The sequence below is a fragment of the Podarcis cretensis genome (assembly GCF_951804945.1).
Source record: "Podarcis cretensis genome assembly, chromosome: 3".
In the NCBI taxonomy this organism is placed as follows: domain Eukaryota; kingdom Metazoa; phylum Chordata; class Lepidosauria; order Squamata; family Lacertidae; genus Podarcis; species Podarcis cretensis.
In genome coordinates this window covers 55,333,786-55,351,006 of record NC_137172.1, presented here as the reverse complement: position 1 = coordinate 55,351,006, position 17,221 = coordinate 55,333,786, and the positions used below count along the sequence as shown (strand labels likewise).

Genomic DNA, 17,221 nt, shown 5'->3' with positions numbered 1-17,221 from the left:
TAAATTAGCTTAATCTTGCATCCTTTGATTGGGACAATGCATGTCACCATCTAGTTGTACTATGCATGCATGGAGTGGATTGGGGCTATTGCCAATAGCTGTAACCAATAGCAGTGCCAATAGCTGGAGTTCTAATCACCAGTTGAATCTGTATGCAAGTTGCCTATGGGAGTTCAGGATTCTTGAAAAAGGAGACTGAATGTAATATTCAACTAAGTTTGATTCAGAGTACACGCATTAAAATTGATGAACATGACTAAGTTAGGTTCATTAACTACAATTGGTCTACTGTGAGTAAAACCTAGTTGAACACTACCCTGAATTATTCTCTGCTAGGTTTTGAAAAGCGGGATCTTGTTAGAATTTGAGGTGGGGTAATGAAATTGGGAGGAGACAGCATTAAAAATTGGAAACTTTGGGGTTGGTGCCTTTTTGTTTTTAAATAATTTTCTGCACAGCACCCGGTTGTAATGGGTTCTTAGCTAACAGCAATAATGAAGGTAGCATATCTCTGTTGATCTAATCTCCATTGTGCTCAAGCATCTGACAGGCTACATTAAGAGACAGAATAGTGACCTGGATGAACATTTATTCAGAAAGGCAAATCTTCAGATCCATTGAACTAGCAGAAAAGATATTGCAGATGAGGGTATTTGCTTGGATTTTTAGTGATAACCTAAAGAAACAGAAAGCAGATCCTGCATTTTTTATTTTTATTTTTGGCTGGGGACCATTTCATACGACGGAGGTTTATTTCAGTTGGAAATAGCATATAAAGGGGAAGTGGTAGACACTAGGACACTTGAGTAATGCAAACCCAGCAAAGCAGCTCATTGTTCAGATGGTCTAGAGCATTTCCTACAGCAGTCTGGACTCCTGGCTATATTTAAGGGGTAAAGGAATGATCACACAATGTATAAGGAACAAGATGAATAAAACCACCAGTCCTCTTGTATAGCTTTAAAACCCACAGACACCAATAACAAGAGATATATCCATTATGTACAAGAGCTACACATTTACACATTTCAGGAAGAACAGTGTGTATTCCATATGACACCGAGAAGGCTACCTTTTCAAGGAAAGGTAGACATAGGTGAGCTTATATTAGATGCAGTTGAAAGACTTGCTTTCGTGCCATGTGTCCAGCAGATATTGTGTTGAAAGGGGACACATAAGTTAAACATAGGATTCCTTAGCGCACTGTATGTGGCCAAAGGCTGGCTGGCTGCATGGCTGTGTCAGGTATTCTTGTTTGTTCTTTTGATAAGACCCAGACATGGTCCTGAGGCGATAGACTTGAGGGGTTAGGGGCAAATTAGCTCGGGAATGTATTCCAATAACAAAGTCAACGGCTGGTGCCTTGTCCTTAGGATCACTGGTCACAGAGAGCCTGTCGTTAAAAAAGTCCTTGTATACTTTGTTTGTAACCTCTTTATTGAGTCTCGGGCGCTGAGGCTCAAAGTCTGGAGACAGCACAGTGGATCTCATATTTCGAACTGTTAAGCTACTGTATGAGGGAAGCCTAGCAGCTGAGCAGTTTCTGGTAGCCTCCTCATAAGACGGAGGATTCCCAGGATTCCTCTGGTCCACAAGCCGAAACACTTCATCTGCTGACATGAAACGAGACCTCGGTTGACCCCGCGAAGGTGCTGGGCTGTGGTCATCAGCACAAGTTGCGTGGACTATGCGGCAGGAAAGATGTCTCTCTTTCTTGGAGTCCTTCTTGAAACTGTCCCTCTGAAAGCCACCTATACCGCAGCTTTGGGTTTTCGCTAGCACCTTCTTGCGGGTTGCCACAGAAAACGACATGGAATGCCTCTTGAGCTCTCTGATGGAGGTGGTGTCACTTCCACTGGAAGCCTTGGTAGAAAAAGACTGCGGCCGAGTTAAGGCGTTTTTCTTGGCGATGGAAGGCGACGTCAGTGGTGAGCTGGTGAAGACAGAACAGTCAGAGACTGGAGAAGCACTGTCTAGTGAACTGCCAGAGGATGTTCTGGGCAATGAATTGTTTGACAATTCCGACAGCAGACTAGTTTTTATTGTCAGGTTGGATGGCTTCTTGTTCCTATAGAGGCCTGCAAGACGATGTTCTCCTGCCATTTCCTTTCTCAGGCCTTGGGACTTCAACCGCAGTTCCTCCTGCCGAATGACACACTCCTCACTTCTGGCTAACTTCTGGCTTCTCATACAGCTTCCCTGGCAGCCCTTAGAAGAGAGCATGTCTGGCTCAGAGAACCTCCTATCCAGGTTGCCTATGGATTTTTTAAACCGGGTCACAGGAGAAGAGACAGGTGGAGTCTGGGCTACTGGCTCTCGAGAGTACAGCTCTGTACTGCTGCACCTGTGTTCTGTCCCCCTGGCTTGTGGTAGATCGTTGGCCTGGAGTTCACTGAAATTGCATTCTTCCTCAAAATCTGTGCTGTCATAGGCAGAATCATGTTGGCGTCTAGCAGACAACGTATCTGGAGGAGATGAAGCAAATGTGAGCAAACTGGGGCAGGTCCAGTCTTTATAAATTAGTCAATTACCATTAGCAGCAACAAAAATGTATATATTGCATATAAATAGCAATGGAGGGGCGGGCTAAAACCTTCCAGACACAGTAGAAAGACAAATCTGGTTCTTCAATATGAAAGCCTATAATTTAAGGGTAGCCAAAGTGGTACCTTCCAGATGTTGATGGACTACAATTCTCATCACCCCCGACTATTGGCTATGTTGGTTGGGTCTGACAAACAACTGGAGGGCAGGGGGTACCCCTGAAATTTTTCTACTTCTAAAAGTGTCATGGACAAATGCCCACATTCCATAATATTAAGAACAATATATTTGAATTTACCAAAAATTGTAGCCTGCAATTCTACTAACCTAGGGAACTGGTGACTTTTATTTTTCATGTTTTTACCAAAAATACACATGGTTTTTCTCCCCTCCATGCTCTGTCTAACATCTCCAATGATTAAAAATACTATATAAACATATACAGTAAAATTTTTTATCTTCAGAAATGAGAGGTGCTTCATCCTGGTTTCTCACATTCTAAATGCCAGAGAAATTCTATTGACGTTTCTGAGGTAAAACACAACTGCCTGCTATTAGGTCAATATACAGCCATCCTGAGATGCCATAGGGACACAGGAAACTGGCTCATATAGAGTCAGAATGCTGGCCCAGCTATCTCAATGTCATCAGCACTGAGAGGCAGCGACTTTCCAGGGTTCTAGACAGGGAACATCCCCAGTTCCACCTGGAGATACTGGGAACTGAGCCTGGTATCTTCTGCGTGTGAAGCAGATACCTCATTTTGACCCTTCTCAAACTGCATAAAAAGGAAGTGAGAACCAAAGACATTGACATTCCACATTTACCCAGGGTTCTTTCATATGTCCATTGATCCTGCAAAGCACCACTCAAGGCTGTACCTCCAGTTGAAGCTTCACGGGGCTTAATGAGGTCTTTTTGCCTACTCCTGTAGGAGAGCCACTTTAGTGGTAGGTTAATAGGATTAGACTCACATATGAGACTGTCAGAGGAAGGACCCGAGCTTAGTAGGAGAGCATTTGGTTTGCATGCAGCAGGGGCCCCAGACTCTACCCCCAGGTAGGGCTGGAAGAGACCCCTGACAGAACCCTGAAGAACCACTGTCACTGAGCTCAATGGACCACTGGTCTGACTAAACAAAAGGCAGCTTCCTATGTTCCTTTTGAGATACATCTGCTTAACAGTTGGACAGGATCCAGCATTGTGGTTTGTTGGCTATCACTAACCACTTCCTCAGCAGTTTAGAACATGTCTAAATAAACCAACAATGAACAATTATATCAAGCGGTGTGGCACTTTCAACGAAATCCTGGCACATTCAAGAGAAAACATTTCTCTGAATCGTGATTACCCAAATCGCTAAAGAAGCTGGATGCAAATATAGACTATTATTAGTACCTGGCCTGTCCAGGGAATCATCAGTAGAGATGCTGAACAGTGAAGAGATTTCTTCCCCAAATATATCAAAGCAGTTATCAATGAGAAATTCCACCAGTGTCTTCACCTGTGCAAATCAAAGAAGGATATTTGTTAATGAGGCATTCGTCTCAACCAACAGTTATTTGTATAGTTCTTCACATTTAAGAATTCTGGAAGGGAAATTCGCAGGACATATATGATGTAGTGCTGCAGATGGGATGGAAAGGAAATGCATGGCTAACCTGCCTTGTTCTCCCCACCTGTTTTGGCTCAGGGCCTTTGCCCATCACCATTGAAGCCTGCTGGAGATGCCTGGAGTCAGGTGGCAGGGTATAATAATAAAATCATTATTATTACTCTATAGGAGCTCCATAGTTTAACTATGCGCTGCATGAAGCTAGGGTAGACAATGGGGAAATAGCTGGACTATTGGTCCGATTCGCCATAAGTCAGCTTCCTATGTTTCAGTGTGTGTCATAGCAATGGCCTTTACTTTGGAAAATAAATAGCAAAGATGAAAAGTGAACATGACGGGAACAGGAAGCAAAAGTAAGCCGACCTTATCTGTTAGCTTTTTCTGGGCTTCAAGTGGTAGGCTTTGGTCACGAACTGGAGTCAGCATGTTTGGCCCAACACAGATGGCAAGGTTGCTGGAATCCATTTTGTTGACCTCTGAGCTTTTGCTGATGTGGTGAAGCACGCAGAGCAAATGCTTGAGCAAAAGAAGGTTGGGTCTCGGGAGTTTGCTTGCAACCCTAAAGAAATGAACATAAGAGAGGAAAAAGTCATCCTCAGAAACTTCTGCTTTTTTTAAACCATCAGATTCACGAGTATGAGCGATACTTCCGCTCAAATGTGGAAATGCTCACTTAAAGTGGTCTCTCAAAATTCCCATTCAAAAGTCCCCAGACTGCAGCTTTGCATGGTCGAAACTAGCTAACCACAAACTCCTGACCAGGCCCCAAACACTGTAATTCCGATGTAAAACTATGCAGTTAAAAAAGCATTTGTAACAACAATAAGCATGGTATGCGCGCACACACACACACACACACACACACACACACACACACTCCATGTAAGTCAGTTCTTAGCTATCACAGAGGGTTGGCTATTTTCCCTACAGGATTGAAAAGGTGACTGAAAATATAGTCACGGTTCATCCAGGGTTGAGCACATTTTACTCCTACTGACTTCAATGTGGCTTAAAAGTTCTCAGTATTTGAATGTATTTGTTTGTGGCATACCATTACTCACTCACTGTTTATTTTAGTAAAATGGTAACTGGATTGTAAGCTTTCAGTACTTGTAATAACCAGATCCTAATCATGCTTACTCAGCAGTAAATCCTACTGAATTCAGTGGAGCTTGCTTGAAAGTAAATGCACTTAGGACTACAATTTACGATGTTCCAAATTTGTGTCAGCTTTGTTTTTGCTGCGATAGTTGCTATTTCAAAGTGTGCAAAAACGTTTATGAAAAATACTGTACATTTCACTCTTTCGCCTCCGTCCTGCACCAAGCTGCAGTCAGTGAAGGGCTTCTTCACTGCTTCATCCTTGCCATTCAGGGATCACATTGAGATCATAGGGATCACATAGAGATGACATGTTTCACATTATCATTCAGATCTGGTGATGTGATCACTGTGACAGGATGATACCTTCATGATGCCATGTAGCCATTCAGATTTGGCTGATAACTTCATGAGGCAAACAAAGTCCTCATTCTGAATTGTAGGAAAGAGTAAATACATTGCCTAGGTCAGAGGTTTTCAAACTTTTTGAGTTGGCTCCCTTGACCAACTATATTTTTTCTGCAGCACTCCTGTGGGGCTCAAGGGCCCAGTTATGTCACCTCTTGCCTGCAGAGCTGGCAGCCTCACACCCTTTTTCAAATACCCTCCCTTCTGGAGTGTTCCCTCAGCTTCCTCTCCCCTCTCCTTGGGAGTCGTCTGGGCAACCGCAGCTGCCACCCCGGGTCTCTGAGCTGCTCCCCTGCCCCAAAGAGAGGCACCTCCTTACACTGCCCCACAGGGGCCTGGGAAGCTCCCCCTGGCCAGCCCCAGAAGCACCAGTTGCCTGCGGAGCTTGTAGCCAGAGCTGTTGCAACAAACAGCTGTGCAAGCCCTTGGGAGGCAGAGATGTGAGAGGGCATCAGGGAAGGGAGGGATGGAAAGAGGGACAGAGGCCAGTGTTTCCCGCTGCACCACTGGCCATCATTCAAGGCACCCCAAGGTTCCATGGCACACTGGTTGAAAAACCACTGGCCTAGGCAACTGAGACAACATTTTCTGTCTTGACATACCAATTGCCTTGGCAGTGGGAATACATAACCTTCTACCACATTTGCCCCCTTAGGACCACTTTCACACCCTTTTGAACTAGAGAAGAAAAATTATTGAAAGCAAGGTCATAGTTTGGAAGAGAAAACCCTCAAACCTTCCCTTGTTGTTGACTGCACAGATTGTAGTTTCACCATATATACTGTATTTTTTGCCCTATAGGACCCACTTTCCCCCCCTCCAAAAATGAAGGGGAAATGTGTGTGCGTCCTATGGGGCGAATGCAGGCTTCAGGAAGCAATCCACAAACCTGGGGAGCCTGGGGGAGTTCCTGCAGGGCTCCCTAGGCTTGTGGATATCAGCCTGCTGCCCGAAGCCTGGGGCGCACTGAGCAGTGCGCCCCGGTCTTCGGGCAGATATCCGCAAGCCTGGGGAGACTGGCGCAACTTCCTGCCGGGCTCCCTAGGCTTGCGGATAGCAGCCTGTTCTGGGGGCTGGCGAAGCTCGGGCTTCCCCAGCCCCGCACCTGGGGGGGGGATACTTTTTTTCTTTATTTCCCCCCCAAAAAACTAGGTGCGCCCTATGGGCCGGTGCGCCCTATGGGGCGAAAAATAAGGTAGGTTTATTCTTAAGTAAGTTCCCACTAAGTTTATATGATTGCAAGCCTTAGGATGCAATCTGACCCATACTTATTGGAGAATAAGCCCAGCTTCAGAGAGACTTATTTTTGAGCAAACATACTTAGAATCACTCTTAGACATCCTAAGCATGATTACCATTGATATTGATCAGTCTCACAAATAAGCGTGTTCAGGTGTACTTTCAATAAGAATCACGAGGAATCATGGAGGTGATCTTAAAAGCCACCTAAATGATTCCTTAAACCATTACCAGATTCCGTAAGCCATTACCAGAATAAATATGAGCTGAGATAAAAGCTGTAGGAGCTGAGATAAAAGCTGTTTAGGATCAGGATCCCACTGCATTGCAAGGCACAGCAATAAGAGACTTTCTGAAGGAGGATCAGCTTACTCTTTCATTGCTTCAGTCCTTTTATGGTGGGTCATCTTCTCCAGTGCCATCATCCACTCATCATAAAGCTCAGAGAGCAGCAGTTTATGGGGAATGTTTCGAAGGAAATCCTGCAAGATAATGAGCCTCATTTTAGCATGGAGGAAACATGTTTTGCTATAGTGTAACAGTAAGTATTGGTGCCTTTTCCAATAGTTTGGGGTAATGAAACAAATTGTTACAGCATGAAACCAAGCAAATATACCTTTAAAACCACTGCTAACAGATGAACAGGTTTATCTTCAAAATCAACTTTCCCTCCAAAGTTTAACTCTTCTTTCAGCTCCTTGCGGGCCTTTTCGTTGGCAGCTTTCCGGAATATTCCTTCTGTTAAAGGCCCTTCCAAGAAGAGCATTGTAAGGATATCCTACATACGCAAAAGAACAAGAACAAAAGAAAGGCTGCTTGTCATCTCATTAGGAACAGCCACAGAGAATCCAATATAGTTCTTGTAACACAACTGTTTACCTGGAATATGTATACACTTTGCTCACCTGTATTGGCTTGGGCAGCATATCATCTTCACTGCAGACAATTGACAATGGCTGATCAAACAGTGGCGGCTTCAGGTCAGATTCCAGATTCCCCAGAGTCTCTGATCCAGTGGTGGTTCTTCTCAGCATAAATGGCCAAGATATTACTTTCTTTCTCTTCTTATTACTATCTGTTGGAGAGAAGAAAAAGGAACAAGAAAAATGAGTAACATTAGATGGCTGACTGACCGAACCCAAAGGGTGCTCATCAATGGTTCCTCTTCATCCTGGAGAAGAGTGACTAGTGGGGTGCCACAGGGTTCTGTCTTGGGCCCGGTCTTATTCAACATCTTTATCAACGACTTGGATGATGGACTCAAGGGCATCCTGATCAAATTTGCAGATGACACCAAACTGGGAGGGGTGGCTAACACCCCAGAGGACAGGATCACACTTCAAAATGACCTTGACAGATTAGAGAACTGGGCCAAAACAAACAAGATGAATTTCAATAGGGAGAAATGTAAAGTATTGCACTTGGGCAAAAAAAATGAGAGGCACAAATACAAGATGGGTGACACCTGGCTTGAGAGCAGTACATGTGAAAAGGATCTAGGAGTCTTGGTTGACCACAAACTTGACATGAGCCAACAGTGTGACGCGGCAGCTAAAAAAGCCAATGCAATTCTGGGCTGCATCAATAGGAGTATTGCATCTAGATCAAGGGAAGTAATAGTGTCACTGTATTCTGCTCTGGTCAGACCTCACCTGGAGTACTGTGTCCAGTTCTGGGCACCACAGTTCAAGAAGGACACTGACAAACTGGAACATGTCCAGAGGAGGGCAACCAAAATGGTCAAAGGCCTGGAAACGATGCCTTATGAGGAACGGCTAAGGGAGCTGGGCATGTTTAGCCTGGAGAAGAGGAGGTTAAGGGGTGATATGATAGCCATGTTCAAATATATAAAAGGATGTCACATAGAGGAGGGGGAAAGGTTGTTTTCTGCTGCTCCAGAGAAGCGGACACGGAGCAATGGTTCCAAACTACAAGAAAAAAGATTCCACCTAAACATTAGGAAGAACTTCCTGACAGTAAGAGCTGTTTGACAGTGGAATTTGCTGCCAAGGAGTGTGGTGGAGTCTCCTTCTTTGGAGGTCTTTAAGCAGAGGCTTGACAACCATATGTCAGGAGTGCTCTGACGGTGTTTCCTGCTTGGCAGGGGGTTGGACTCGATGGCCCTTGTGGTCTCTTCCAACTCTATGATTCTAAGATACACGGGTGAATGACATATTACTGCTAAATTGTATAAAGAGATGTAAAACGCCCATGGAATAAAGAGAAGCCATGAAGTATAGGCGACTAATGGTGCAGTCCTATGTGTGCCTGTTCAGAGGTGAGCCCCATTAGATTCAATGGGCCTGACTCCCAGCTAAGTGAGTATATTATGTGCAGCCTAAAACGTAAAACGAACAGACAAGGAGAAAGAGGGCACAAGCTCATAGAGCTTTATGAGGGGAATAGAGGCCTGCTAGCAATTCTCAGTACCCTTAAAGTGGTATAACAGTTCTTTAAATGTACAGTGCAGATGCAGCATAACTAAGGTGGAAGACTTAGTCTGTAGCCACTTTGCTTTGGCTTTACAATGGCCTTCCGGCCAAACACGTTGCCTACTATTAGAAACCTCAGTTCTATGCAGGGCTGCCACCAGGGGGCAATTTAGAAAGCTGATGCTGATTGTAATCCCAGTCTTAAAGGTGGGGGCGTGCCAGGCTGCTGCTGTTCCATTGCACAGAATGGCCCCAGCAGGAAGAAACAAAATATAACCTCTGAAAAGACAGATCCTACTATCTGCTGCTACTGCACAGTGGAGCAAAGGAAACGTTTCAGCACTCGATTGCACTTGTATAGTAAAATTAAGGAGCATAGTTAAGGCATGGCAGAATGACTCATTTTCATGCTTATCAAAGGGCATCATTTCTTTGTTAAAACGCACCAGTCAGATGACACAGTCCATCTTCAGTGTCACATGGCATGAACAAGTGGCATTTCTTGATGTCAACCTGAAATAAACAATAATCAGTAAGAAAGAAAGTCACTTAAATGGTTTATTTAGTTAGCATATCCACGTAGCTCACTGCCATAATATATCTGTGCAATGTCTCTTCCCCCAAATGGAAAGCAAACTTCCTTCAAGTTGTCTCACAACTTCTGCCTGGCACTTGGCAGGGGATAAGCAAACAGTCAATATTGGCAACAGTAGGGCTGAAAGTTACATGGACTGGCATGTGCAATCCCAGCATGCTAGGTTCCCTGGCGTAGCTCTTACCAATTTTTATAGAAAACAATAATAGAGTGAACTATGGGATGAGCTGGGCACAAGTTGCTTTCTCAGATACCTTTCTCCCCTATCACCCCCCCAAGCTTTTGTAACTGAGCAACTGAGTTTCAAAAACAGCTTGCAATTTGGCATGGGGGTTATTGGCTCACAGAAAAAGTCAACAATCCCAGAGGGAGTAGCGCAAGCTTCTTCTGTGAACCTAAGCAGGTCTTTGGATCCTAGCCATAGACCCAAGTAAGGCTCTAACTGCACATCATAAGACAGTGTCTCATTGAAATAGATGGGGCTTTAAAGTGAAATACGTTTAGGCTTCGGTATTATGGTCATACAGGCTTCAGCTTTACAGCTCAATTCAAAACATCTTTACTTTAGCAAAGGCTCATGTCCTTTTCAGGTGTTTTCCCTCCTACAACTACAACTACAACTACATGGAGGGTGGGAATAGGAGAACAGGGCCTTGGTGGCTGCTGCCTAGTCTTTGCTGGCCCTGTCCCCTTACATTCAGACATTACAGGGACGAGGTCTGAAGCAGGGAACCTGCTGTACAAATGTATTTATTTTATTTTCAAAACTTAGCAGCTGGTGTACCCCCTCAAAAGATGTGCAACAGAGTCAAGCAATAGACTCAAACTAGTTTACAATATACTTGCATTAAAAAACACACCAACCCAAGCCATTAAATAATCCATCTATAAAAGCACCATCAGCCCATAGAACAAGAACAAATTGTAACGACAAAATGCAAAAAGCCATGGAAACAAAAATCAAGCAAAAGTGAAAAAAATCAAGCCTGGGTGAATTTTTTAAATAAAACTGTGAAGTGCCGCCACTGATCTTATCTGAGAGCGAAAGGGGTTTCCAGAGTGTGTGGAGGATGCCTTTTGTCAAGTAACCACACACCAGATTTGTGGCAGACATCGCATCATCAGGAACAGGAAGGCATTCCCACCTGACCTTCATGCCCAGGCAATGTAGATATGAGATAAGGCATTTCATCAAATATATTGATATCAGGCTGTATATATAAAAACAAGCACCGTGAACTTGGCTTGGTTTGATCAGAGTTCTAATTCATATTGTGAGACCACAATCGTACAGCGGGCAGCTTGCTACCTCATACAGCGGGAGCCCAGTGTGTGAATGGGGCCCCGCTCCTCCCTTCACAAAACTGTAATTGGGCGAGGAGGTGAGAGCATCTGAAAAGAGCTATTTTTTTTCATTTCAGTGGGATGTACATCCATATCAGTTAAGCATGTCACCCTAATTCACTCTAGAACAGACCACATAGAGCTGCTTGCAAGTTACCAGACTGTGGACTGCACTCAAGGCTCATGGCTGAATTTTGACAAACATGATTTTAATGCAATAAGCATGAAGGCACAAGCTAAGGGGTACATGGCAACTCTGGGTATTTAAAAAGACAGCAATAATAGCAATAGCAACAATAGCAGTGTTTCCGTTCCGACTTCAATTAAGCGTAGCAAAACCTTGACTGACTGTGATTTCATAGTGGCAGAGCTGTGTAGTACAATCCTGAGCAGCTTTGCTCAGAAGTAAGTCCCACTAAGTTCAATGGGGCATACTTCCTAGGAAGCATGCTTAGGATTGTAGCCTGTAACGTAAAGACTCAGCAAAGAATTTGAAGCTGGTGTTTACCTCTGACTGGCATGCAATCAAAGTCTCCATATCACTCGCATTTATGGTTTTGGGCTGCAAATCAAAACAAAGGCAGGATATCGTGAAAATCCCATTCAGTTATGCGTAATAACATACTATAGTCTTCAGAGAGTAGATTAGTTGAAGGGGCAATAAGGACTCACTGTATTGCAGCTGCTTAGCACCTTCATCAGGATTTTGGTTAAGGAAGCTTTAACGATGTTTGCTCCTTTGAGTCCTTTAGTTTGCCTGTTTAGAATGAGGAGGCAAATATTAACAATATTTTATTCCCCCCTTCTGCAAACTCAAACTCAATATAAACAACCACAGTGAGCTGAAAGTGATTTGAGAGAGAGGCTTCTCTTCCTGTGACATGCACACACATTAGTTTTCTCTCCCTGTCACCTCTGGTTTCTGAGAGTGTTTGGCACAGTACAAAATCTGCAAAGTCTATTTTACCCAAGCGAAAAGTGGACTGAGTGTGCACACCACAAGTGGTAAGCTCTCTCGCAAACTGCCTTCAATCCTCTGAAAAGGCTTTGATTAGTCTCAAACATCAGATGTGAACTAAAAGATGCTCCCACATACAAAGATTCTCTCGACAACCTGACATAAAAGCATCATTACACTAGTGAAAACAACAACTCTTGAATCTACTTCATTCAAGCACTATGTACAGCATGCTGTAAAATATGTAGCAATGTGAAAAGATAATCTAAAGCGGTAAGCTATGTGAATGCAGACAGTTTTAACCAGATGGATTACATCTGTCAATGTAAGAATACCCCTAACCTGCTTGATATTGGTGTTAAGTTCCATGTGCAATGCTAAACATCAAAAAGCCCCCATCAGCTGTACAGTTAAGAGGTACAGTTAAGTTGGGCAGTGGGTGCCTTTCCCTAAACATTTCTCTTAACAAAAATCCCAGCAAGCTACTTACAGTGAACTTTTAACAGACATTCATCTTCTAGGCTCTCCAGAGAATGGTATCTGGACAGAGTTCTTTCAACTCGAGTGAACTGCAGACAGAAAGGGAACCAGCATGACGCTCTCCTTCTCCTCAGACTAATTTGCCAGAGAGAGATGCAGAGACACACACAGAGAGCCCTTCCGTACCACGTGTGCTGCATGCAAAATGAGTTGTGGTGGAAAGGGGGGCAGGTGGAAAGTCACAAACGTAAGAGGCACAGGAAGGAGCATCACGGCTCAAAGGCAGAAGTCAGTGCTCTCCGGCAGATGCTTGCCAGTCCCCTTGGCTTCCTCTTTCCTTTTAGGGCAGCTGCAGTCTGGCCGTGTGTTTGGGTGTTTTGTTTTTTCCTTCTTGAATTAAAAAACCCCCCAGTATTGTCACAAACGGAAAGGCAATGGAACAGATGAAGTGCCTCACAGGTGAATGTTCCACCTTACGACAGGAATCAGGTGGGATGTGTGAAGAAAAAGAAGTGGTGTTGTGTAGGCTGGCTCGAGGCCTTTTAAAGGGCATTCTGCAGTTTTAGGCACAAGAATCCGTCTCAGAGACCTTTCTTTCACTGCGTGCCTGACTCTTAAGACGTCAAATCTGACCTCAAATTAATAAACTACGCCTTTTTAAAAAGTTCCAAATCAAGGCAAGTCGGTCAGGGTCTGAGCCTTTACAATGGAGTTGGATAGAGCATATGGGGAGAAAAATTGAGGGAGGAGGGTCAAAAAGCAGAAAGTTATCTGTTAGTTATACACATTTGTGCCTCAGATACTTCTGTTAAGTTTGCTGACACTCCCATATGTATTGTACTTGACGAAAAAAAATATCAAATGAAATATCCTCTAAAAAAGCAAAGGACGAAATGGTTCCCAGAATGCTGCTTTTCCTCAACAAGGCTAGCACTGTCTTCGGAGGGAAGCATTGCAGATTTGGATACCTAGGGATGTATATGACTAACCCTTTTCTGGAGCAGCCAACATCCCAGGTGACTTTGCAGATTAAAAAGGGAGAGTTAAATTAAGCCTTGGCCCTTACGCAGCCTCACAAAATGCTACACAACTCCACAAAGCCAGGAGACCAACTGCAATACCCCGCACAACAAGAAATGGTGGCAGGCAGGCAGCGCCAGGTGGAGGAGGAAAAATAGTGACTAGTGGGGAAGCTGCCTTTGGAAGGAACAATGGGGTTTATTACAGCTGGCGGAGTGAGCGCACGCTCTCTGTGAAACAGCAGGTGCTGCCAAAACGGGTTTCATGCCTCATGGGAGCAGATCCTGGCAGGCCAAGAGGAACCAAGGCTGCAGTCCTTAAGCACATTTACTAAGGAGGGATTGACTCTGCATTTTGTGGGGTTGCCAAACAAAACCCCCTCAGGATCACATTATAAATGGAGAGCCTGGCGTAACTCATTTTCAGACTGTTTTCACTGCAGTGGAAACCACTCTAAATTATTCAACCTTCCTTGTTCCCTGTTCACTTCTTTAAGTTTTATCATGATTCACTATCATGATAAAACTTAAAGAAGGCTCTAGTCTACAGCAGGAGTGGGAAACCTCAGGCCAGGCGTCAAATGGAGCCCTTCAGCGCTCTCCAGCAGGCCCTTGGAACTCACCACAGGCCATGTCTCTCCTTGGCTCTGCTTCACAACTTTTATGTGTGTTTCTGCTGGGCTGGCATGTGTCCTTGAACTCTGATAATGCCTTTGGCTTGTCTGGGTGGACTGTAGAGAAGAGTGTCTGTGTAGGAACCAGCCTACTATACAAAGGTAAAATTTACGCTTGTTGCTCTGCACACTTTCACCTCTGGCCCTGCTTACCCCTGGCATGTGGCCCTTGAGAGTTCACCTGGGATGGAATGCGGACCTCTGGCGGAAAAAGGTTCCTCACCCAGCTCTGCAGTGATGGCTCTAGATGTGGTATGCAACAAGGGAAAATGGAACAGGAAGCTTGAGGTGAGGTGGGACGAGCAGTTCTTAGTCACACATTTTAGCACCTTTCTCTCTCCATCTGACAGGGCAGCTCACAACCAAAGGAGTTAGGAGGGAGTTGGCAGCCAATCACCAGGCTTAGTTGCCAGCACTGAAGCCGTTTCTTCTCAACTCACAGATAAGTCACACATTGCTGTTAGTGTGTGACATTATTAGCGATTTAGAATCTATAGCTTCGAACATGGGGAAAAATAAACTTGACCAGTTAAAACATGCATCAGGTGACCTGTTTTATCTCTGCAGTGTAGCTTGACTTCAGGCTCATTGCAAAGGAAGATCCAAGCTGATCCAAGCAGTGCTTGGTATCACGACTGATCAGCTGGTCACTGATGACCTCAAGTCCCAACCAGAAACTCCAGGCCAATCAAATCCCAGCAGGCCTTGAAGTCACCACCAATCAGCTGCTGACGTCAAGCCCCATTTTCAGCAGGGATTGGCTCTACTTGGGATCAAGCCCAGCAGGTCTTATACTGGGTGCCAACTTTAATAGGCACTGAATATGAGCCCTGCCTGCTGAGGAACAAATAAGAGTGCATTTTAAGGTGACCAGTTCTTGGCAACTGTGTCTTTACCTACATTACCTGGTGGGATATAAAATGGAAATGGCTTGGGAAAAACAGTCTCATGGTGGTCTAAATTAGGACTCCTGTCCTAGCCCAATTTGGCATGTGGGCCAGAGAATCCACACCGCTGAATTATGAGGTGGGGGTGGGAGCTCAAAAATATAAAGAATGAAACAGAGTGAACTGAAGGCATACCACTAATCTTATTTTTCCACTGCCACCAATATTTTCACAAACAAAAATACCAGAAAATTATGCCCCTCCAAAAGCTATCAAATCCGCTTAGAAAGCATGAAATTGCTTAGTACTGTAGAATGTTCACAAACTCTTTGCAAACTAGTTTCCAGAAGTCTTGCATGCATAAAATGCATTGACAGGTCTTTAATTCAGGGACATTTTATTAAAGTCGTTACTTATGCCTTGCTGAAAAAGTGGAAATTTAATTACCGCCCCCCCCAAGAGGATCAACTGAGGACAAAGATGTACATAAAACCTTTGTATGATAATTTCTATGTCTAGATGCAAATATAGCAATAATATTTATTTATTGAGAGCATTTGTACCATACTCTTCAGTCTCAAAAGGCTCCCAGAGTGGCTTACCATCTAAAAAGTCCCCATGCACACAAGAACGGAAATGGAGGGAAGGGGGGGGGAATTAAACTCAGGCACCATCTGGCACAGTTGAGGGGGTAGGAGATGCTTGATGGAGTTGGGCTTTCAGCAAAGCTGAGGCATTTTTTAAAAATACATTGCATTTTCCATAAGGCTCATCATTGCCATCTAGTGTCACATTGTATATTACATTTAAAACACGCTTAAAACGTTTTAATTGGAGCTGTATAGCTGAGTCCCATAATAGCAGACCTGTCTTACTACTCAGTCTGATGTACAGCTGCTAATTGTTGACAGACAGCTTCAAGCCTACTGCTTCCCATTCTTAGACTTTAATAACTCTAATAACTGGATCTGATCTAGGGAGCCCTTTTCACTGAGAACTTTCCCTGTAAAGCAGTACATATGGCCACCTCATATCTTGTGCTGAATTATTTATGCATAAACACCTGCAATAACAAATAGTCTGTTCCTGTTACTGTGGGCAGGTTCGCACACAATGCTAAACCATACTTTAAAGCAGACTTTTTGCTTGCAAGGTTTTCTTTCTTTGTTACTAGAATTCCACAGTCTGTCAAGTGGAGTCAGGTGTGAAAAACATGCTTTCAGAATTAATTGAGAGTCAACCAGTTCTGAGCGCAGGAATACATTTTGAATTCTGGAACTGAGCTGTTACAATTTACAAAATTTACAAATTTTAATGAAAACTTAGCAAAAGAATAATAAAATAAAACCAGCAATTAAAAACTAAATAAATTAAAATGGCATTTTAAAACACATGCTGAATTTCATGTCTGGGTAGGCTTGCCTACACAATTTTTTTTTTAGCAGGCACCAAACACAGTGAAGTTCCAAACGTTTCCCTCTTCCCCCAGCATAAGAAAAAGACCATATATTTGGTAAATTAAAAAGTGGTTTACTTTCAAACTCTCCAAAGGTTGCACAGTAAAACTTGGTTTAGTTACCAGGTGGTGAAAGCTGCTAAATTATTGGTAGAGGAACTCAAAAGTGGCTTGTGAGAGACATGCTGTTTTAGCTGGGGCAGCTAGCTCAAAACCTCTTCACAAACTCAGCTTCCCAGGTAGACTGGAGAACAATAGGCTTGATTACTCATTTCATCCCAAGGTAAGCTAAGCCTGGCAGGACAGCTTACTCTATCATATTAACCCTTTCATGTCTTAATTAAACTTAAACTTATTGGTCATATGAGGCTGGTTGTCCCACAGTTTCCTGAGCAATGCTATCAGTTTAGAGTGCTTGCAATCTGCAACTTCAGACACACTTTTAAACTGCATTCCTAACCCCAATTAC

General features: G+C 43.8%; 1 protein-coding gene across 2 annotated transcripts; it reads right to left on the bottom strand.

Moving 5' to 3' along the window:
• Nucleotides 1-699: 699 nt before the first annotated feature.
• On the bottom strand, nucleotides 700-13,293 carry TAGAP (T cell activation RhoGTPase activating protein). Of its 2 annotated transcripts, XM_079971146.1 has the most exons (10): nucleotides 12,727-13,293; nucleotides 11,951-12,035; nucleotides 11,787-11,840; nucleotides 9,786-9,852; nucleotides 7,813-7,982; nucleotides 7,524-7,685; nucleotides 7,280-7,389; nucleotides 4,523-4,718; nucleotides 3,943-4,048; nucleotides 700-2,465 (listed from the first exon to the last, which is right to left on the bottom strand). In XM_079971146.1, exons 1-10 carry the CDS (start codon nucleotides 12,744-12,746, stop codon nucleotides 1,180-1,182), a joined length of 2,256 nt encoding a protein of 751 aa, XP_079827272.1. In that variant the 5' UTR covers nucleotides 12,747-13,293; the 3' UTR covers nucleotides 700-1,179. The 2 variants fall into 2 exon arrangements, with proteins under 2 accessions (XP_079827272.1, XP_079827273.1); XM_079971147.1 differs by lacking the exons at nucleotides 9,786-9,852; nucleotides 11,787-11,840; nucleotides 11,951-12,035; nucleotides 12,727-13,293 and adding an exon at nucleotides 9,067-9,096 and having other exon boundaries at nucleotides 7,813-8,031.
• Nucleotides 13,294-17,221: the final 3,928 nt, after the last annotated feature.